At 42.9% G+C, this 24,403-nt stretch overlaps 1 protein-coding gene across 1 annotated transcript in view; it reads left to right on the top strand.

The window, feature by feature from the left end:
• Positions 1-24,403, top strand: part of BMP6 (bone morphogenetic protein 6) — a 206,464-nt gene that overhangs the window by 116,806 nt on the left and 65,255 nt on the right. Inside the window, exon 2 of the mRNA XM_083187957.1 lies at positions 23,613-23,805. Coding sequence (XP_083044083.1) covers positions 23,613-23,805 — 193 coding nt within the window. The remainder of the gene's footprint in view (positions 1-23,612; positions 23,806-24,403) is intronic.

Here is a 24,403-nt window from a genome sequence, read left to right as displayed (position 1 = left end):
AATAACTCCTGGAGCTTATGTGGTATGGTTGCTAAGGAAGTGTCTTTATGATCTAACCAAGATGTTGTCAGAAAATGAGAAAACTGAATTGTACCATTTTCTCTCACATCAAGGATCAGGTCCCAAGGATATGACTGCTTATAATTAGCAATGGCTTTCGTAATTGCAAGAGATGAAAGTGTAGGAAGATTGCTCCAATATTGCTTAGAAGTTGTTCACAAATAGTGGCAGAGACATAATAATAATAACAATAAAAATAATGTATAAAGCGCTGTTCCTCTACCCACAAGGACTCAAAAGTCTTTGCTTTTAAATTTGATAAACACAAGGTACAACAAATACTTAACACATACTTCCCAACTTTTGTCATTCTTCTATCGGGACCTGCCACGCCAAAGGCACAGCTGGCCCGAAATGGGTTTAGGGCAACTTGGAGGGCGTAGCCTCGGGTAGAGGGGGGGGGGGTGGCCTAGCCCCGCATCCCCATTTTCATCCCCTAGCAACTGAGTAGCCCCCCGGCTCCCTTCTTGCACTCCCTCCCTGCAGTGCATATGCAAGGCATCTCTTTTGCGATCACCGGCTGCTGAGCAGAGCAGTGGTGCTCTTTGGTTCCACCCATCTGTCCCCACTGCCCACAGGACATTGCCACCCGCAGGAGAGACAGTGGGACAGTTTCCAAATAGCTGGACAGTTGGGAGGTATTTTAACAGAATTGCTAATAGTCCTTCATCTACAGATTGCAGTAATCAAGTGTTGCAGTAAGGATACTAAAGGAACAATTAATGAAATGCTCATAAACAGGAAAGTCTCATCTGTTTTTGAAGCATTCTAAAGTGAGGGCCTGTCAAACTGTGTGGGAAAACACATTCCATAGAGTCAGAGCCATATGACTAAATGCTCAACCCTCAGTGAGTCCCCAGTTTGTTACTAAATTCTGACAAATAATTGGCTCACATATACACATTGGGCCTAATTCAGTATGGATCCGTAGCACAGATTTCCGATGGTCAAAAAACTGCTCACGTGTGCAGGATGGGCCTTGCGATCGCATTGTATTTTTGCAAACCCTTCTGCCTGATGGCAGAAATGGGGGCGTGTCACCGGTATTTTCCGTGACTGGCCAGTCCAAGTACTTTGCCCGCTGTAAGTTAAGCCACTATGTAAGTGCTAAAATAACAGGACTGTGCCAATAAACCCTGGACAGTTGGCATGTATTTTATTGAGAAAGAGAAGAATGTCACTTTTGTGGTGCACTTCAAAAAGAAAGGAATTTAAAATATAACCTTTATTTGGAAATAACTGATAAAATGTTGCGAAATATTGACTAAAACCAAACACATAGAACACAGACAGTGTAATTAAAAAGGATGCTGAATCCTCACACAGTGATCTCTGCTGCTAAGCCGTCCCCAGTATGTTTGATCACAATTTCTCTTATGGCATGTGTCACCAAGATTTCAAAATAAATATACTGAAAATCCTGTGCGTATCACTCTTATTGCTGACATGTAGCGTAATTCGGTGAAATCGTCCCTCTATAATTAAATGGCTTGTTAGTTGGAGTGGAAACTCAGGTATATTTGTAGTTATATTGGAATGTACATAGGGGGCAAACAGTGCTTTTTGAAGGTAAGTGCTAGCGATGGGTAACAACCCGGAGCCTGTATCTCGAGGCTGCGGGCGCGTATTCCATGGCGCTGGCTAGGTCTCACTGTATCGGCCACCGCTTCTCAGGCTCCACGGACTCAGTGAAAACTGACGTCCGTTGGTAACGCTGCACTAATTAAGCTAGCAATAATCAAAATACATTCAAAGGGGGAAGGGAGGCAGGGGGGCATACACTGCGGGCGCAGTCGGTCTGTGTACGAAGCGTAGCGCAGGTAAGCTTCGTTAGGACCAACCTGACAGTTGAACGGAAGCCTTTTTGTACCCATACAGGTCATCCATATTCATGAGGGGGTGTCCCGTGGGCATGTAAGTGTTGATATGCCCATATGGAGTAAGGTATGGTAATGAAAGAGGCAATTGCTGTGTATGTTTTAACATAATTAGTTGGTTACGATGCAGTGTCTTGATATGCAAAGTAATGGAGCAGGTAGTCGGGCATTGTTCTCTGCGTTACAAAAGGCTCACTATGAGGTTCAGACAAAGTGGAAATTTTTATACTTTTATTGTTGTTTTTATATGTCTCTTAAAAGATTGTCACGTATGTGGGGGTGTCCCGGCAATGAAATAAGCGATTGTCCTGTATGTTTTAACATAATTAGTTAGTATACGTTTTCTTGATATGCACAGTGATTTGAGGCAATATCCCGTGCATTTACAGAAGGGCTCACTATGGAGTTCAGACAATGGAAATTTTGATACTTTTATTTGTATATGTCTCTTAAAGAGATCGTCACACATTGTTATATATTTGCTGGGGGAAGAAAATACCCCCCTATCCATTTATCATAGTTGGTTATAACTGGTGCGATCTGATGGTTTGCATATGAAGCGAAAAGCTTGTAAAAGATACATATTTCAGCAATTGTTGTTATGATCTTATGGATTCCACAATGGTGATTTCCATATCAGGTATTGGATTTAGGTTGATCATATCTTGGATGGTACAGATCACAGAAAACAGCGAATCAGAGACCATTATAAATCCATCAGCAGCTAATCCAGACACTCATAACATCAAATTAAAAAGAAAGTCCACATTTTCACCAGACTTGTCCTTGTGCCCTCAAGTAAAAGTATATCTGGAGTTGGTCAGTAGAGATTTGGATAAGATTGAAACCAGTAAGAATTCACATAATTTTGAAGACAAACTTAACACACAAGAGAGAGAAGCACTCAGGGAGATCCAGGGGTGGAAAGATACCATCATAAAACCATCGGATAAAGGGGGCAATGTGGTACTCTGGTCCTCAGACAAATACCGTAAAGAACTGGCACGGCAGTTGGGGGAACCTCATGTTACAAATGACTCCTCTTTAAACCTACCAGTGATTATCTGGAGGGATACCAGAGGATGTTGGATTCAGCTTACAGGGAAGGTATCATAATTAAAACACAGTATGATTTCCTAACGGTAAAAGAGGTCAAGATCCCCACCCTGTACCTTTTACCTAAGGTCCACAAATGTGAGGAAAACCCACCGGGCAGACCAATTGTGTCCGGGATGGGATTTCTTACAGAAAAGGCCTCACAACTTGTGGACCACTATCTCAGAAAATTTGTCCCCACACTGCCTTCCTAAGTGCGTGACACAATGGACATGCTAAATAAAATACAGGATATTACTCTAAACTCAGAGTCCTGGTTAATTACTTGCGACGTAGAGAGCATGTATACCAGTATTATACACACATATGGTATACAGGCTGCCAAGTATTTTATGAGTATGGATCTTGAAACACCCCTGAATGACTTCATTATCAAATTGCTAAGGTTTGTCTTGACCAAAAACTACTTTGTGTGCGAAGATCAGTTCTACCTCCAGGTGCAGGGGACTGTGATGGGGAGCACTTGTGCCCCCACGTATGCTAACCTGTACCTGGGGTGGTGGGAACGCGAACATGTGTTCACCGAAAACCACGAAAGGTATACTGAGCACATTCTATTATGGCTGAGGTATATCGATGACCTGCTTATAGTGTGGGAAGGTGACATCAACCTGTTTATTGAATTCATTACAAAGTTAAATGATAACAACTTGAATCTTAAACTCACCTTCCACACAAGCCAGAAAGAGGTTGAGTACCTGGATCTTTGCATCACTATCGGAACAGATGGCTCAATATCCACTGATATTTTCTGTAAAAAAAACGGCCACCAACTCACTACTACACAATAGCAGTGCACATTTTCCACCAGTTATTAGAGACCTCCCAAAAGGGGAATTTCTAAGAACCAAACATAACTGTTCAAAGCAAAATGTGTACGATGAAAGAGCGAACCAACTGGACACTAGGCTCAGGCACCGTGGGTATAGCAAAAGAACTATACGAAGGGCTAAAAAAGAGGTCCGCGGATACAAGAGAGAACAACTTCTTGTCCCTAAAGCCAAACATATAGACCAACCAGATAAGGTGAGATTTATTGGCACATTCTGCCAAGAATGGCGTGGAGTACAAGAGGTACTCAATAAACACCTATATGTCCTCAAAACCAAGATCTGGAGGAAATTTTGGGGGACAGAACAGAAATTAGCTGGAGAAGGAGCAGCAACCTTAGGGACATCCTAGTCCACAGCCATTTTGAAAAAGATACTAGAGCCAAAATAACAAAAAAAGGCTCATACAAATGTGGGACATGCAAAATGTGCCCTCACATGATTCCAAGAAAAACCTATACAAATAAATACGACAAGGTATGGAAAATCAACCAATATATTAACTGCGAAACCGCAGGGGTTATCTATAATCTGGAGTGCCCCTGCGGTAAACAGTACATTGGTAAGACTCGAAGAGCTCTTAAGAAGCGATTTTCTGAACATCATCTCAGCATCAGGAATGCAGCCAAGGACCAACAAAGATTCAAAGCACTAACACCAGTAGCCAGGCACTTCCTCATGTACCATGGAGGCAACCCACTAGGGTTAAAAGTGTTCAGAATGAAAAAAGTGGAAATGGGAATACAGAGAGGGGACTGGGATCAGGAACTCCTCAGACAAGAAACCCGACTGATCTTTTTGATGGGCACTGTATCCCCAGGAGGCTTGAACGAAGAGAACAACTATACAGTTTTCATATAAAAATAACCTAGCAAGGAAATCTTTATTTCTTAGCAATATAAACAACATCCACCCCAAACAATTCAAGGGCTGTCTAATTCTACCGCCTTTAATCACTTTCAATCTTTAACACTCTCATTAGAGAACAACATGATAATACTCACAGAATTTCTACATCCCTACACCAAGATTGTCATTCCCAGTGTATCACCCCCTTTGTTTTATCTCACAGTTTGAGTTTTGGTTTTCCACACCTTTGCTTTTTATCTCTTTCACAGAGTATACACCCCGCACCATTCTACATATATCGGAGAGACATATGCGCTCACTCCCTCCGTTAGACTTCTCACTTTTCCACATTGGCTGATGCTCAGCCACTTGTATGGGCCGGACTTCAACCTCAGCATCACTTCTCCACTCGATATAGTGGTATATGATTTTGCCTCTAACCGCACTAACTAACCCTCCCCCACCAAGGATTCGTCCTGACACTTGCATATCACCTTCTTTGTCACCTACTGCAATCACGTTATTCACCTTCCAGAATTACATACAAGACATAATTAAGAAACAGGCATCTTGATCATAATATGCCAGCAAATGGATATCCACGTCATGTACTTATTTACACGTGTGAAACTCTGATCCCATCTCATTCTTATTATTTATAGATATTTAATATCTATCAGCACAATACAAAACACTCTTTTCCTCTTTTCTTCTGTATTAATATTGACCAGCACTCAAACGATCTGTACCATCCAAGATATGATCAACCTAAATCCAATACCTGATATGGAAATCACCATTGTGGAATCCATAAGATCGTAACAACAATTGCTGAAATATGTATCTTTTACAAGCAGAAGATAATACCGTTTTTTCTTTCGCTTCATATGCAAACCATCAGATCGCACCAGTTATAACCAACTATGATAAATGGATAGGGGGGTATTTTCTTCCCCCAGCAAATATATAACAATGTGTGACGATCTCTTTAAGAGACATATAAAAATAAAAGTATCAAAAGTTCCATTGTCTGAACTCCATAGTGAGCCCTTCTGTAAATGCACAGGATATTGCCCGACTATTAGCTCAAATCACTGTGCATATCTAGAAAACGTATACTTACTAATTATGTTAAAAACATACAGGACAATCGCTTATTTTATTGCTGGGAACCCCCCCCCCCCCCCCCCCCATACGTGACAAACTTTTAAGAGACATATAAAAACAACAATAAAAGTATAAAAATTTCCACTTTGTCTGAACCTCATAGTGAGCCTTTTGTAACGCACAGAACAATGCCCGACTACCTGCTCCATTACTTTGCATATCAAGACACTGCATCGTAACCAACTAATTATGTTAAAACATACACGGCAATCACCTCTTTCATTACCATACCTTACTCCATTTGGGCGTATCAACACTTACACGCCCACGGGACACCCCCTCATGAATATGGATGACCTGTATGGGTACAAAAAGGCTTCCGTTCAACTGTCAGGTTGGTCCTAACGAAGCTTACCTGCGCTACGCTTCGTACACAGACCGACTGCGCCCGCAGTGTATGCCCCCCTGCCTCCCTTCCCCCTTTGAATGTATTTTGATTATTGCTAGCTTAATTAGTGCAGCGATACCAACGGACGTCAGTTTTCACTGAGTCCGTGGAGCCTGAGAAGCGGTGTAGTGGCGCCACTCACTGCAGCTCCTTTCAGGGTGGTGATTGACCGGTGGTGTAACAGTCTGACACCCCGGTGCTTCCCCCACACCAGAGCGGCAGTCACAGGCGACGGCTGGTCCCTCTAGGTAGCTAAGCACTCCAGTGTTGGTACACCTGTCCGCACGTGGAGTTGGCCGCTATGGTGAGACCTAGCCAGCGCCATGGAATACTCGCCCGCAGCCTCGAGATACAGGCTGCGGGTTGTTACCCATCGCCGGCACTTACCTTCAAAAAGCACTGTTTGTCAATATTTCGCAACATTTTATCAGTTATTTCAAAATAAAGGTTATATTTTAAATTCCCTTCTTTTTAAAGTGCACCACAAAAGTGACATTCTTCTCTTTCTCAATAAAAATGTCTTCCATTTGTGTCCCGTGGTAGCACCCCCTCATGTGCATATTATCATTAAACACTTTTTGTAAAGTATTGTGATCATTAAAAAGAGGGGCTCCTGTGTAAAATTATAAAGCTATTTTCCTGTGCGACTGGTGCAATCTTCTCTCTTTTTTGCCACAGTTGGCATGTATAATCAGATATTGGTAGAAATTATTAGATATGCAAATTATTTTACATTGAAATATAACAAATCATTCGTTTTGAAGCCTAGATTGTGCATTGTAGTTAATATGTGGCATAAATTACTTTGTAACCTTTGTCTATTACAAAAGTCAGCAGCCTTCAGTAAACTCATGCAAATAATTTATTGCTCCTTATATGCTAAAAAATATATTTTAATCCAAATTAGTCTCTTATGACTTTTAAAAACTTCAGTGGGGTTTTTAATTAATAAGCGCAACAAAGGGAATTTTTTCAGTTTGTTCTAAATTAATTTGTACCTGATTTACTGTATAAATTAAGCAGAACAAAATGTAATTAAGCGCTAAATATGGAAATGAGTATTTGGAGAATCCCAAAAAAATCACAACATATGTTTAGAATTAGGTGCTAGAAACACCACACACTTTTCCATTTGTCAAACGTATTCTTGACAAACACCATTGAAATAATATGCAAGCTGTGGGCGTAGGTTATTCTGTTTGATTTGTTTTTTTTTCTTAAACACACAATAATCCACCACAGGGAGACTCTTATTTTAAAAGATTTTTCCCAAAGTCATATTTTTTACAGCAAATTATGTCCCCTGGAAATATTGTGGTCAAAATTTGGATCTGTCATTAAAACAGTTTTACACGGTATGTGTTGTATTACCCGTAACAAAAACGAAAACTGCCAGCCAAAAATAATAAAATAATGCACTGTTTCTGAACAGGCTATTATCCTTCTCTGTTTGGGAAAGCTGCAGAGCGGTGCAGATTTGTGCGTTCCAGGCCCGTGTGACAAACCAGTAGGAAGGACTATAGGAATGTTGGCATAGTACAGGGAATTTATACCAGCAGTAAGAAAGCATAGCATGTGCAGCATTGCTGAAACATTGTCTTGATTATTTCATTTAAACCTGGATAAATAAGCAAATCATGTACTCAGACATTCAACAGGGAACATTGCACGTACTCAAACATCCAGTCCCGCTGCTGTGCTCGTCCATGTCAGCTCCCTTGTTTCAAGAACATGTTCTCCATACATTTAAAGTGATCTTCACACATTGGGGTTGATTATGTTGGCTCGATAAGCAGTGAAAATCGCTGCTTACAGAGTGATGCAACGCCGTCCATCATTTTCACGGTGCACCCATTTCTATGGTCAAGCCGCGTTTCTGCCTCCGTCTGGTCATCCCTCCCTGCAACGAAAGGCCTGGCGAGTGTGTAAATCCCCGGAGCCGCTTGATGCCGGGGTTTCCAAATGCGCAGAAAATTCGGCCCCTTCTAAACGTTAGTGAATTAGGCCCATTGTGCAGTAAACCCATTAAGGGTCCAATCTGAAGACTAAAGATCTCCTCAAAGAAGTTAGAAATAAACAAGATGTTTCAAATTTTCTAAAGAGTGGAGACGTTTCCCATAGGAACCAACCAGCTTCTACTTATCAATTTATAAAATGTACTTGATACATGCTCACTAGAAGTTAATTTGTTACTATGGGCAACATATACATATCTTCCGCTTCTCCATTCTATAGAAGATTTGATACATTTCCTTTAAGGTGAGACAAGTGTATAAATATGGAAAAGAGAATTGCAGTATCCAAGTATATCGATGTCCAAGTGGGCATTGTTGGTTCAATTATCATTAAAAAGAAGCTACATTAAGCTATACAAATACATCTAGAAAATGTCATCCCTTACACCTATCTGTACACATATAAAGGAGACTTGTGAGAAGATCCACAAAATAATCACTATGAAGTAGGTACAGAGTTCAGCCACCAAGAGGTTCATGTTGATTTGAGAGTGCATTCTCGGCCATCAAATGCATCTTGATAATATACAAAACATGTCAGAGTTTGCTGAAATACAAATGAAAATCACTGCAGAACACACATGTACCAAACATTGGACCATTGGCCAAACTCAGGACTTTTCATAGACACATCTACAACACGGAAATTTACCACGATTTGTTTCTGCAAACACTGCCATGGAGTTTTTGGAGAAGCATGCATGGATCAGTCAGTTCCGTGCATTGCTTCTGTGTGTAATAGTAATAGTAAAGAAAACATAGAAGTTAAGAAAACATATAAAAAAGACTGCGTGGGTTCCTCATTGCTAAGCACAACCAACCTACTGCTGATTCAAAACGTTGATGGGGAAAATTGCGTAGGGCTCCCCTTATTTTTTAAGAACCAGCATTGGGCTCTTGGGCTGGTCCTGGTTTCAATCATACAGGAAAAAAAGGACGTAGTGGTCTCCTGTATTTTTTAAACCTGCACAGAGCTCCACTAGTCAGTAAGGTAATGCTATAGCCGGGGACACGTGTATATTGGTTCCTACCACCATAGCATTAGCCCCCCAAACTAGTGAGCCCTAGCTGGGGTCCCACCTTCCAGGGACCCAAAGGCCAAAGCCTGGTGCTATGCCCCGACACCCTTGGGCTGTCAGTGCCGAGTTCATAGCATCAAAGTGTAAAGTGAAGAGTTAATATTGTGTTTTACCTGTGGAACCCGCTGTTACCTGTAGTTCCATCAGTAAAACAAAAATTACAGTAAATATAGTACACACACACACACCAAAGTTTATTACACACTTATATGCACTTACATACATACTGAAACACTCACACATACTTACCTACATCTCCCGTAGTCCTTTGGCTCTTTTATCCAGTAGAAATCCTTCGGTACATATAATAATAAAAGATAATACTTCCGGTTCCAGCTTCTTGATGAGCGGCAGCTAAACGGAGCAGCTCCGCTAATCATCTGCCAGCATCAGGTCAAATTACGCCTGATTTAAAGAACGAGATTAGTTCATCTCATGGTGGTGCCCATCCGCACTAGCCACCTCCCCCAATTTAAAGGAGGAAGTCTTGAAGGCTTTGGACTTATATGAACAACCAATTCAGATGTCCTGTGCAGAGCTGGCAAAAGAAATCTTGGGGCCCTGTACAATTATATTTCTGGGGCCCCCACCTAATCCCAAATCCACACAACCCTCTTCTGTACGAGCCTCATTTAACATTTTGCTGCTCCAGATCCTGCATTCAGGTGCAGACTTCTCTCGTTCTCAGTCCTGTTGGCCTGGCTTCTGGCTGCTGCCTTCTGCTGGCCTGTCACTTTCACAAAAGAATACCGAGCACTACAAGCAGGCACGGAACAGACGACCCGCGCATGTGCTATAAAGTACAGGAGCCAGAGACTGAGGCTACAGTGCCAGCGGCGGGTATGGCTGTGCACCTGCGGCCACAGGCCATGTGCACACACAGAGTAGATGGCTCTGAGCGCCGAGTGGCAGGGCGCACACACAGTAGACAGCAGTGACACACAGTGTCAGTCAGACTCAGCCACACACAGATGGTGCACAGTAGACGGCCTGGCCGCGAGGGTCACTGACAGTGATGGGGCATGGAAGCTCTGGGGCCCTTGAGATTGCTGGGGCCCGTCACACTTGTCCCCCTTGACCCCACATTATATTGGCAGGCCTACAAGGCCACAATAAGAGGGCGCATTATCCCCTACTCATCACACTAAAAACTAGAAGACATTAACCAAAGCCTTCCAAGCATTTAAACATAACCCCACTCCCTCTCCCAGATCCAATTGTACTGTGGCTAAATCCACTTTTGAGGAAATTTTCGCAAAACTAGAAATATGGTACACGTTCACTAAGGTATTCAAATTTCAAAAGAATGGAAATAAACCCAAGTAAACTATTTTCAAATCTATTGAAAGGTCAGAGAACCCCCTCTGTAATTCACCCTGGTCACAAACTAACTTCCTCTGACAGACTGATAGCTGATGTTCTTAAATGCTTTTTATAGAACATTATAATCCCTCCCTTAGCAGTGGACTTGTCTGAAGCTGAACAATTTTGGGACCCAACTCCCCCTCTAAACGTTGACGGACGAATTTAGTAGATCATTAATTGCAGATATCAACCCGCAAGAAATAGCAGACGCTATTGCCAATTTGAAGCCAGGCAAAGCTCCTTGTGGTGTCAACCTAATACCTGTCAACCAATAGTGGTTGACCTAATGATTGTCAACATACTTTAGGCACAGTTGACCCAAGGACACATACCCCCTCACTCCTCCTCATCATCGTCATTCCTGTCTCTACCACACTCCCAATTCCCCACTCCTGGATCAGGTGCCTGTTATATCCAGCAGCAGCCTGGGAAGATTATGCAGCCGTAGGCCGGTGAAGCAGAGGGGGAGTGAAGTGGCAATATGATAGCCACATTGCCTCGCTGCCTGTCTTCAGGGGCTGACATCATGGCATCTCATTCAGGAGACACTGTGGCCAGGAAAGACAGGAGGTGTGGAACATATGACAGTAAAGCTGCAGCACTGTCCCCTGCATTTGTCTATTTATATTTTGTGTATGCTTTTTTGTGGCACTACATGGCACTGTAGTGACTTACAAATATAAATAATAACAAATGTAATAATACAATTGTGCCACGACAAATGGCAGCATGCATAGGTCATGTGCCACAAATACGTAGTATACTTGGTCCCAACATTCATTAGTATATTTCAATTAACATGCATACATACTGTATTATTGATCTCAGAATCGAATGCAAAAATAATAAGGGAAATGTAATACTGTCCTCCCAATAGAATAGTGAAGTCATTTGCCCAACACTAACTGTTTTCCCATAAACATCATTATTAATTGTGATTATACTCTCAAATAATAAATATTATTTTGCAGCCACTGGTTGGAGTGGGGGTATGATGTTACTTTCCTTTACTAAGATCTCTGTGTGATTGACATGTCCTCAAATGTCTGTGTGAGTTAAAATTAATAACTGTTAAAGACATATTGTTTTTTCCTTATGCAGAGCATATTTCCAGCTATTTTATGCTTCATCAGCATTTTTCCAAACATCGCACCATTTAGCAAAACTGTAAAAATAAATATTAACATGTGTAAACTACAAGAACTTTTAGACTACTATTACAGCCCCATTAATCCTAGTACTAGTTGTGAAATCCAACACTTCCAGAGCCAATATAATATATATGTTTTTATCATCAGAATCTAAGCATGATTGGTATAGGAGGTATTCAAACGTGCCACTGTTGTTGGCAGGGGTGGATTGGCCATAGAGTTCACAGGGAAGATTCCTGGTAGGCTGACGTACTTCCAAGTCCTCCTTTATCTGAGATGTGGCCCTACAATATGGCAGCCAATTACACACATTACTTTGCTTTGTCCCCATTGATTCTGTTATTCTGCAGTACAAAACTCCATCTAAAGATGCTGACCATGTCTGGCCACTCCTCCAAAATCTTCCAGGGCCTCTTTCGGATCCCAATCTACCGGTGGTTGTCGGGAGAGTCAGGATTTTTGAGATCTGGACATTTGTCGATTGGTTGAAATTTTTTTTGGGGAAAAATGCTTACCGTGTCCCATGTGAATGCCCTTCCATCCGGGATCTCCGGAGCCAAGACCTCTGTTGTTGGGGGTACAGTATACACATTTATACTAGGATGTGCTCAGGACAAGAAGAAATGTGCCCAGATAGTTGACATAGGCAGGATTGGCAACAGAAATCTTGGGACCTGGAACACCCATGTTTTTTTGAAATGCCTGTCCTCTCCCCAGGGCCAGAGCCTCGACCCGGGTTATTGCTGGCAATCTGACAAGGAAATGCTCAAGGTCAGACACGGGGCTTATTCAGGGTTAGAGGCTGTGTACATGGTACTTCCCCGGGGTATTTGACCCAGAAAATGTCGCGAGAAGCTGATTGGTGCTTCTGTGTCTCTGATAGACCCGCACAGAGCACGTGGAGCAGCAGAAGCAGCGATACAAGGCTGTTTATAGCCTGCACCCTACACTACAGCAACATCCTGTGCTGCAAGAGCTCTACACAGTGTGTTTAAAGCCTCATCTCTGCAACACACATGGCTGTCATGCAGTGTGTACCACAGCATCACCCTCCGCCTGACTGTTTGGCAGACCCCAAACTTGACCTGCACCATCATGTGTGCTTCCAGCAACTGGTCCTATAAGGAGATACGTGAGCTCCTGCAAATAACGGCAGATGAGGAGATTCGGCATCAGATGATCGGTGCCATTATGGAGCGATAGTGTATTGCAATATTGCAGAGATACTGAAATTCAGAAGAATTCATCACGCGCAACAATAGCTTGTGAATAAATTGAAATCTCTACGAAAATATTTCAGCAAAGTGCATGACCTGAAGCACAATTAGGTCAGCTTTTAGGCTGGATTGAGTGCACTGTGACTATTCTCCTTGATTGCAGCCAGATGGACAATAGCCAGGATAGCCATGATGTAGCGACTACCCAGGCCACCCAGTCGTCATCATTGTTTTCACCGAAGGCACTGAGATTTCAGCACACCTGAGCCCGGCAACACCGCTGCTGTTTTGTGATGATGGGGTAGCAGAGAATAATGTGATGGCTTCGTCAATGCAATCTGATGATGTCCAAGAAACAATAGATGATGTTGAGGAAGCAGATGGCGCTCCCCAAACAAAGCACTCCATCTAATTGTAAGTAGACAATTTTTATTTACACCCATTTCACACAGTAAAATCACTGAAATGCAAACTGGGGGTAGGCTGCTCTAACATATGTCTGCCATCTTTGCTGCCTACCGTGGTATAATCGTGTATTTATTTTTATTTTATTTATTAACAGTTTCGGTACTTGTTTCCTAGCACGGCGCCCATCGGGTCCCATCGCATACCATTACTTAAGGTATGCGCTGGGACCCGATCTGACCTGATATAAGGGTTTTTACAGTTCCTATACAATTTTAAAATCGCGTCGCATCGCATGCCATTACAATGGCATGCGATGCGATTTCCCATTGATTCCTATGGTAAATGCACCCCCAGACCCAATTTTTAATTGTACACCCACCCTGATGGGTAATTACTATGTGAAATGCCCCCCCCCCCCCCCCATAGTTAAAGCCACCCCAGTATCAACGCCAACCTGAAGCATGGCGAGCGCAGCGAGGGGCGGCGGTACATGTCCTCCAACCTTTTCATACCCCCACTATCCACGTCGGCGTGGAGTTGAGTTTATATAGTGTGGCGAGCGCAGCGAGCCACCGAGCTCGAAGCATGGCGAGCAGACGCGGAATACTTGTGAAGTAATCCGCGTCCCCTCGTGGGGTTTTTTAACGCATTTTCTTGTGAGTACATCCCGTCCGGTATCTGTTGCAGAATGTTGCTAGCATGCAGGTGGGAGAAGGCCACTAGCACATTTACGCAAACAATACTGCTATTTTTATATATCAGTTGTCATGGAACTGTCTAATTTGATTATTTTGTTTCGTCCAATTGTAGTGTACACCGTTCCTGCCAAAAAGAAAAAGCCTAACCGGTCTGAATAAGCGACTAAAGCGATGACATCTGTGATAGTGGAACATCTCCACCAATTGTATTCTGATGTCCAAGCAAAGGAGGATGCTCGCATGGACAAATATTTTGAAGCTGAGAGGCAGAAATCAGCAGGCATTTATGTCTCAATTGATGGCTATGCAAGAGAGACAAATGTCCCTTTTAGAACGCGCTTTTTCACATGTTTTCATGCAGCCAGCACAACATTCCCAGCAACATTCCCAGCACTACAATTACCAACCCACAAATCCTAGAGTCACAAGAACTTTTTGTGTGCCGGAATTTGACCTAAGGTTGCAAACTCTTAAAAAAAGTTCTAAAAGGTTGCACTTTATTTCTTCATATTTATGGCTGTGATTCCCTACAGGAGCAGTTATTTGGTTATGTTTTTTTTTATAAGGAGTCTTATTTTACCAGTGGTTCTCAAAGTTGGTCCTCACAGTTCATGTTTTCCAGGTCAAAACACACACTGTGTGGGGTCCTGTGGACTGACTTTCAGAACCTGTGCAATATACAGTAGGTAATGTTTTATGGGATGCAGTTTAAATCCCGGCGGTCGGGATCCCGGCGTTCAAAATGCCGACGCCGGAATCCCGAACGCCAAAATCCCGAACGCCGAAATCCCGACACTTTCTCCCCCCGTGGGTGTCCACGACACCCTCGGAGGGAGAATAAATTAGTGTGCCGAGCGTAGCGAGGCACCGGGCCCGCTGCGTGGCAAGCGCAGCGAGCCTGCAGGGGGGGGCGATCCACGTCCCCCCCTTGTCGGGATTTTGGCGTTCGGGATTCCGGCGTCGGGATTTTGAACGCCGGGATCCCGACCGCCGGCTTTTCATGCCGAATCCATGTTTTATGTAGTGTGTTACAAAACACTGTGTTATAAAGTGTCCTAGGTTGGTAAACTTTTCTGGCATAATGTTTTACTATTGGTCTATTTTCCAAGTTTTTGCCTGTTCTTACTCATACACATCTCTATATTTCAATATGAGAATGTATAACATCTATATATAAAGTTTACAAATGTTTGAACCTTTTTATGCATATTTTCAGAATAATAAAGCAAAAAAACTTGTTCCCTTTCTTGTGACCTCATAATAAAAAGCCCAAAAAGGCCATTTTTAATGACATCAGCAAGGAAAGGCAGGGCTGATCCATTTTCAGTGTAAAAGGGCATTACCAGGGAATAACCAGGATTGAAGTGCAGTGTAAATGGGGAATGAGGCAGGACATGTTCAAATTCCCATGTCCTACCTGGGATTTTGGTGTAAAAGTGGTATTAGGAGGTACTCTACCATGCATACATAGAGCTCCAGTGGCAGAGCTTGTGGGTTGTGTGCCCAGGAGCAAAAATATGATTTAGGTCCCCCTCTTACACCCCAACCCAAGTTCACAATATGCAACATGGCAGTGGGTGACAGTGTACGGTAGAGGGGGCACATTGTGACAGGGAGAAAGAGTGGGTGACAGGGTACAAGCACAATCTCCTGCGTGGTATGGTTTTCCTCAGTTTGGCTCATACTGGTTGTGAGCTGCCTTTAATTCACAGACAGAAGTGAATCAGAAAAAATTTACAGCTGTCTGTTAATTAGAGGCAGTATGTGACTGTGATCATCAGCACTGATGGCAGGACTCTATCCTATGGCAGGACGCTATCAATCCAGAATACAAGGTCATTCCTATCACTCTAGTCTAAGGTTAAGGCAGCCTTAAGGTGCCCATACACGTTACAATTATTGTATACAATATTGTATACAATATCGCATCTCATCCGATCTCGGTTTTGCAATGACATCAGATGAGATCTAGTACAAAAAGTATGTGCTGCACATACTTTTTGTACTAGATCTCATCTCATCTGATGTCATCGCAAAACCGAGATCGGATGAGATGCGATATTGTATACAATATTGTATACAATAATTGTAACGTGTATGGGCACCTTTACACTTGTCCAACAAGTTGGACCTGATTGACTCGAGATTTATCCTATGTGCAGGAGGATCAATCTCTTGCAATCTCTTGGTTATACCCAATGGCACGGGATTGTGCATTGGGTCTAAAACAGGCACATCATATTTTGTCAGATAAATTGACCCAATCCACCTGAAATGGGTCAAATCTGACAATCTCACAAGTGTAAGGGGCCCTTAAGACTGCAGTCAAAGAGGGGCACTGATGGAGTTGGTCTCCATTTTGTTGTGGATTATTAAAAATAAGTAGGTTGACAGTCATTAGGTTGACTAATCAAAAGTTGAAAGTGAAAAGGTCAACCAAGTAAAAAGGTTGACATGCACTAGGTCGACAGAAGCAAAAGGTCATTGGGGAAATTGTCAACTTACGAAAAGGTTGACGTGGGTTTTTCATGTTTTTGTGTCCATGTCGATATCTGTCTATATAGACTCACAATTAGTGTAACAGGTCCCCCTGCTTTCCTCTGCAGATTTTACTGTTCCCAACTGAAGTCCATGCAGATTGCAAAATATGAACACATTATCTGAGTGACCTTTTGCCTGTTGACCAATAGTAGTCAACCTATTGACTGTGTTTTTAACCTTTTTCAGCTCATGGCACACCAAACAAGGGGACATATATATTAATCCTGGTGAAAAGATAAAGTGGCGATAAACAGCTATGTTTGAAAATGACAGTTAGGAGTTGACTGGTGCCTTATCACCTTCCACTTTATCTCTTCAGCCGGCTTAATGCATCTGTCCCAATAGTTTAAAATAGCCAAAGCACACTATCGGACCCCTACAGGGAAAAACACATTGGCCCCCATAGGAAAAAAAAAAAAAATCCCATTGGCCCCTATATGAAATAACAATCACACTGGTCCCCACAGTTATCAAGAATAAAATACATTGGCCCTCACATGATAACAAGAGAGCAGTAAATAACAGATGAAACAGTGGTGGCTCTAACCTAGTGTGGACATCTCTAGCTCTGGTGGCACACTTTAGAAAAGCTCAAAACACTAGTGTGGCACAGCGCAGTGGTTAAAAAACTGGTCTACCTAGTTACTGTCAACCTATCAGCCAGATCCATTGCAGCTATAACAGCTTCCACTCTTCTTAGAAAGGCTTTCTACAAGATTTTGGAGTGTTGCCATGGGAATTTGTGTCCATTCACTCTGAAAAGCACTTATGAGGTCAGGCCCTGAAGTCGGACGAGAAGTAATGTGTCATAATCTCCGTTTCAGCTCATCTCAAAGGTGCTTGATAGGGTTGAGGTCAGGGCTCAGAGCTGGTCAGACAAATTATTCCGCATCAAACTCTTCAAACTATGTTTTGATACGACATGTAACGTTCTCATGGCATCCGCTAAACCCAGACTCACCCAACAGAGAAGAGTTATTCGTCACTCCACAGAACACTTTTCCACTGCTCCACAGTGCGGTGTCCGTGTGCTTTACCCGACTCCATCCGATACTTGGCATTTGACAGTTATGTGATGCTTGTATTCAGCTGCTCGGTCATGGAAACCCATTCCTTTACACTCCTGGCACACAGTTATTGTGTGTACATTAATGCCAGTGGAATTTCAGAACTCTTCAGCTATGGAATAAGCAGATAATTGCCAACTTTTTTACGCACCATGCACCTTAGCAGTTGTTGACCCTGTTCTGTGATTTTATGGGGTTTTCCACTTTGTGGCAGAGTTGCAGTTGTTACTGAGTTTTAGGCTGATAATACCCAGAAATATTCACCTTTAAAAAAAAAAAAAAAAAAAAAAAATTTTTTGATACATCAGTTATTAGTAGTTGAAAGAGAATATATCAAAGTGTAGGACATCACACCACTGAGACTGAAGTGCTGCTTTATAATGTTAGGTAAGAAACTAGTAATTGGAAACCAGTTAAGTTGGCCCAGAAGTCTTTAGGGAAACTGAAGTCCAGTCCAAATAAATAGTAGTATAATGAATTGCATACTGTAGATGCTATAGCACATTGAGTTGTCATTTGGTTGCAATCAGTGCCTGAGAAATCTGTTCCAGGTGATGGAACTTACCATGCGATAAGATGCACTCTTCCGGTGACCGCTGTTTCCTGTGTGATTTAGCTGGTATGTCAAATATTTCATCACATACCTGGAATACCTTGGAATTAATAGGCATATGTATTCTAATTTTACATAAATACATTTTCACAGCTGCAGAAATATCAATATACAGTACTGTAGTACTGTACTGCTAACATTAAAAATAACAGTATCTCTAAGCTGTGCCTGATACTGCCTACTAATTATTTTTAGGAATCATATTATACAGGGTATATGCCTGAATAGAATACATTAAAATTCTATTATTAATTTTCATGTCCAATGGTCAAATCATGTAGGATAGGTTTATTGTTTTGTGTTGATAGACAATTTAATGCTATTTATTATTGTAGTATTATGACGATAATGTTAATTTGAAGAAGAGTGTTTTCCCATGATGTGATAGTTTGTTATAGTAATGCTCTGTGATCAGTGCCTGTTGTGTAGGTGTAGTGTCACATGGTTGGGTGGAATGTGTATGAGTTGTATTATGATGCCCAGGAGCATGTCATTCAGGAATGTGTAATGTCCAGTGTTTATATACAATGTAATAGAACATTGGCTAATACACATGTAGCTCCCCTTGTAATGCTGCTAAACACACATGTATGAGCGCTCAGGGACTCACCATTTACACTGCCCATGTGCATGTGACGAAGGATATATGACTGGCATGTATGATCTAATGCTTGTAGCATGTGAAGGAGAGTTTGGCTTTAGGCTGCCCAACTGGCGCTGTAACATGAAGTAATGGTTCCATCAGTAAGTCACATTGGCACAGCTGTCTGGCAGGCACCTTTAGAACTTTACCCCCGCGGTACATCGAGACGGGTGTTCGCTTGGAATAAATTAGGCCATTTTTCCTCGGCTGTTATTTTCAAGCCCCCCACCAGTCCTGGTCCTCTAGGCTGCAGGTTAATCAGCCTCTTGGTTAATCAGGCAGTGTTACTGAGTGTAGAATTGAAGGCATAATAGAAAAAATAACCTACAAAAAAATGTAACAGACAGTAAGGGCCCAATTCAGCAACTCTCGCTAAGCAACACCCGAATGCCCCGCCCATCCCTGCCGCCGAATCCCCCCGGTAACATGCGCAGGGAGGTACACGAACACATCGACTCACATGCAGCTGAAGAGCAGAGAAATTATTAGAGGGCCATCGACCATTGAATGATTTCTCTCCCCTTTGGAAATAAAAGTCAGTCTAAACTCTTTTTTATTTCTGTTGGAGTCCGCCGAAGAGGGGGCAGGTGTTGATCATGTCAGCCACCCGCCACAGCAGACATCAGCCTGCCCAGCATTTTCACCGGGGGTGCCCATAACATGTTGGGCATTCCCCTGCTCCAGCCCCGTCTCTACCCCTGGGCCTTCCTCCCCGCAATGAATGCGCCGGCGAGCCGGTCGGTTCCGGGGTTTGCACATGCACAGAAATGCATGCACAAACCCTGTCCATCGGGCTGGGCCCGAATTTGGATCGCTACATGCGATTCTGAATCTGCCCCTAAATGTAGTGTAAAGTACAAGGCTATGCATGCAAAAGAGGTTTTACTTTATCAGTGTACAAATGTACAGTATCATCTATCTATCTAGTGTCTGTGTGTCTGCGAAACACTGCCATCTGTTGGCAGCGAGTGAAACTACATCCCTGTCTTTCTCTAACAGAGGCAACTAGCTTTCGAAGCTTTTGCTTTGAGCAGGCTTACTAGTACTGTATATATGCACTTTACAAAGCCGGAATGAATGGTTGATATTTATTAAAATTGTGTAGGGTAATGAAATGAGGGGTGAAAAAGTTATACTGTACTTATTTTGGATAAATAATAGTATTTCTGTCAGGGACAGAATTTTTAATTGATGAATATGGTTTAATATAATGAATTCCCCTATTTGCAATTTGCTTCAATGACCCTTATCACACTCAAAATCCAGTTCCAACTCCTGAGCCTCACTTATAAAGACCTTACTAATCCTCCTTATCCTCCAAGTACTCTACATCTCCAACCTCATTTCTGTCTCCACTCCCTTCTGTCTTATGTGTTTTTCCTGTGATCCCAACTTCTACTGTACACAGGTTATCTCCTCTCACTTCCCACCTCCAACATTTCTCCTGCTCTGCCCAACATCTCTGGAGCTTTCTTGCTTGCCAAGTCAGACTTTCTACTACTCTCTAGAGCTGGGGTAGCCAACCCTAGTCCTCGAGAGCTACCAACAGTGCATGTTTTGCAGGTCTCCTCACAGAGGGGCAGATGTATTAAGCTTTAACAAGAGATAAATCCAAGGGTGATAAGGAGAGATAAACGTCCAGCCAATCACCTGCTAACTGCCATGTTACAGGCTGTGTTTGAAAAAAGTCAGTAAGGAGCTGATTGGCTAGACATTTATCTCTCCTTATCACCCTTGCATTTATCTCTTGTTAAAGCTTAATACATCTGCCCCAGAATCACAAGTGAGCTAATTAGCTCCATCTGTGGATCTTTTAAAATGTGTCAGTGATTAATGAGTGCAGCTGTGCAGCAGCTAGGTTGTCTGGAAAATGTGAACTGTTGGTAGCTCTCGAGGGCTAGGGTTGGCTACCACTGCTCTAGAGAATAGCCCATTTCTGTGAAGCCTACCATCCCTCCTGCTAAATCTAATTTTGTATCTTTTGCCTTGATGTGATCTTCCCCAGGTCTCGCTCAAACTTTTTACCCATTTCCTGTGTAAACTTTCATGAGTTCGTCCCTCTTTCCGTCACTTTCCATGTTTTTAGTGCTTCCTGTATCTTGTATCCTAGAACTGTTCAGCAACTCTGCTTTTTGCTTACACTACTATGGGGACATGCTCATTGAGTTCTGAACTATTCATCAACTTTATGTCAAATTTCACTGTTTCTTTGTATTTTCCATGTACAGTGCTGGGGAAACTACAGTATGGGGGAAATTTACCAATATGAAAAACCTAGTTTTTCGTATTGGTATTTCCCCTACGGCTGCATACGACTGTTTAAGTCGTATGCAACCTCGTGTTCCGGAGGATCAGTTACAAAGCAGTCATATACGACTGCTTTGTAACCCTCCGATGGTGTAGCCATCCGTATTAGCGGCCGTATATACGGCTGCTAATACGAATTATTTGTAGCAGTCTGCACGGATCAGTCAGATCCGTGCAGGCTGCAGTGTGTAAAAAAAAATAGAAAAATTAAATAAATAATAAAAAAAACGGCGTGGGGTCCCCCCCACAGCCGAAACCAGCACCAGGCTGACAGAGCCTGGAGCCGGTAATTAAAAATCAGGGAACCCGACAAATAGGGGCTCCCCGATTTTTAACAACCAGCCCCAGGCTCCAGGTCCGGGGCTGGTTCCCAAAATACGGGGGACAAAATGACTAGGGGTCCCCCGTATTTTAAGAACCAGCCCCAGGCAAAACCAGCCAGCAGGGTAATGCCACAGCCGGGGGGAGACTTTTTATGCAAGTCCCCCCGGCCAAAGCATTAACCCTACCGACCAGTCAGCCTGGCCAGGGGCCCTGGGGGAGTGGGGACCCCCCCAATAAAGGGGTCCCCCCCCTCCAGGACTTACCTGACCAGGCTGAAGCCTGGTGCTGTCCTCGATGCCCCTGGGCGGTGGGCATCGAGCTGATAGCGGTGTAAAAAATAGAAAAACCATTAGAATTCAGTCTGAGGAGAGGCGCCGAATATGAAACTTCTCAGCATCTCTCCTCAGCGGGATGCAGAGACAGCGCAGACAGCGGGGACCGGCGACAGCTTGAAGATTACCTGGATTACGTCGGATCAAGAGAAGACTTCTTCAGCGCAGGACCAGGTGAGTAGGATTTCCTTCCACAGCTCCAACATGGATTTCTTCGGACCCGGACACCGCCATGGACCTGGAGGACGACACGGACCGTCGACATGGACCTGGAGGACGACGCAGACAGCCGACATGGACCTGGAGGACGACACAGGACATCAGGACCAGGGCTACCTACGGGATCAAGAAAGGTAAGTATCAGTATGTATGTAATGTGTGTATTAAACTTTTATTTAAAACGGGTGTCAGTGTGTTTTATTTAACTATTTTTTTTACGGTGGCACTACAAGACCCAGCGGGCCCTTTAATGCCCAGCAGGCTGGGACTTGTGGTTATCCAAGTCCCAGCTTGCTGGGGAGGCTTGCTGGCACTTGTAGTGCCACAGTAAAAAACAATGGTTTTTCTATTTTTTACACCGCTATCAGCTCGATGCCCACCGCCCAGGGGCATCGAGGACAGCACCAGGCTTCAGCCTGGTCAGGTAAGTCCTGGAGGGGGGGGACCCCTTTATTGGGGGGGTCCCCACTCCCCCAGGGCCCCTGGCCAGGCTGACTGGTCGGTAGGGTTAATGCTTTGGCCGGGGGGACTTGCATAAAAAGTCTCCCCCCGGCTGTGGCATTACCCTGCTGGCTGGTTTTGCCTGGGGCTGGTTCTTAAAATACGGGGGACCCCTAGTCATTTTGTCCCCCGTATTTTGGGAACCAGCCCCGGACCTGGAGCCTGGGGCTGGTTGTTAAAAATCGGGGAGCCCCTATTTGTCGGGTTCCCTGATTTTTAATTACCGGCTCCAGGCTCTGTCAGCCTGGTGCTGGTTTCGGCTGTGGGGGGGACCCCACGCCGTTTTTTTTATTATTTATTTAATTTTTCAATTTTTTTTACACTGAAGCCTGACTGATCCGTGCAGGCTAAAACGCAAATAGAACAGGAAAATGGTGTTCTATTTTCCTGTCGTATTTGCGTGGGTGTTTTACACCACTAAGCAGCCGTATTATCAATACGGCTGCTTAGTAAATCAGAAACCACCATTCTTTTGAATGGTGATTTCTGTCATATCCTATCGATGGTGTAGGGCATTCGTATTTGTAACTACAAATACGAATGTTCCATCTTTAGGACTACGAATTGTTGTATTTTGGGGATTGTAAATCCCGAAAATACAAATTCGTAAAAAAAAAGGTGTATTTCTCCCTACGAATACACCTTTTTTCTACGAATCCATTTTGGTAAATGTCCCCCTATGTGTCTATCTTATTGTTGTTGTTATTATTATAATTATTATTATTATTATCATTGTTATTATTATGGTTGTTCTTGTACCTAGTGTCAATTTATATTAAGATATATTTTATTTGTGCTTTGTTATAATTACACTTTTAATATGCTTTTCTTCATGTCTTTTGCAGTTGAATACGACAAGGAGTTGTCACCTCGTCTAAGACATCATAAAGAATTCAAATTTAATTTATCCCAGATACCTGAGGGAGAAGCAGTGACAGCTGCTGAATTCCGCATACACAAGGACTGTGTAATGGGAAGCTTTGAGAACCAGACTTTTTTAATCAGTATATATCAAGTCTTAACACAGCACAAAAACAGGTATATGAATGAATGAGTTATGAAGATGTGCCCTGTGATTGTATTTTACAGGGTTATTCTACTTTTGCTGTTTTTATAGTAATAGAATTCTTAAGGCATATGTAACATTTTGAAAAATGAAATCCTATTCTCATCTGCATTTGGTATATATGGATATTACTACTGTAGTGATGGCCAGAGCCGGCCCTAGCCTAAATGACACCCTAGGTAAGATTTTGGCTGGTGCCCCTTAGCACCGCCACTAGTTCCGCCTTTGACCCTGCTCCCCTTTCCCAGCACCATCAACCCTCATCATAGCAGTCATAATTTTGGTGCTCCTACCCGCAATATTTTAAATAAAAACAGGGGTGTGTTCTTGCTGGGAAGGGGCATGGCCACACAATAGTATACCCAATTCAAATTATGCCACACAGTAGTGCAACTTTATTCACATTATATCATGCGATGGTGTTCCTTATTCACGTTACATCACACAGTAGTACCACTTTACCTTATATACATTACTCCTCACATTATTCACATTATACCCTTATAAAAAAAATGCTGAGAAAATATTGTATTTTAAGCACCTCCATGGCCACACTGCAACCCAGCACAA

The sequence above is a fragment of the Crinia signifera genome, chromosome 5 (assembly GCF_055691185.1).
Source record: "Crinia signifera chromosome 5, ASM5569118v1, whole genome shotgun sequence".
Taxonomy (NCBI): Eukaryota; Metazoa; Chordata; class Amphibia; order Anura; family Myobatrachidae; genus Crinia; species Crinia signifera.
This window is presented reverse-complemented; position numbering and strand designations above follow the sequence as displayed.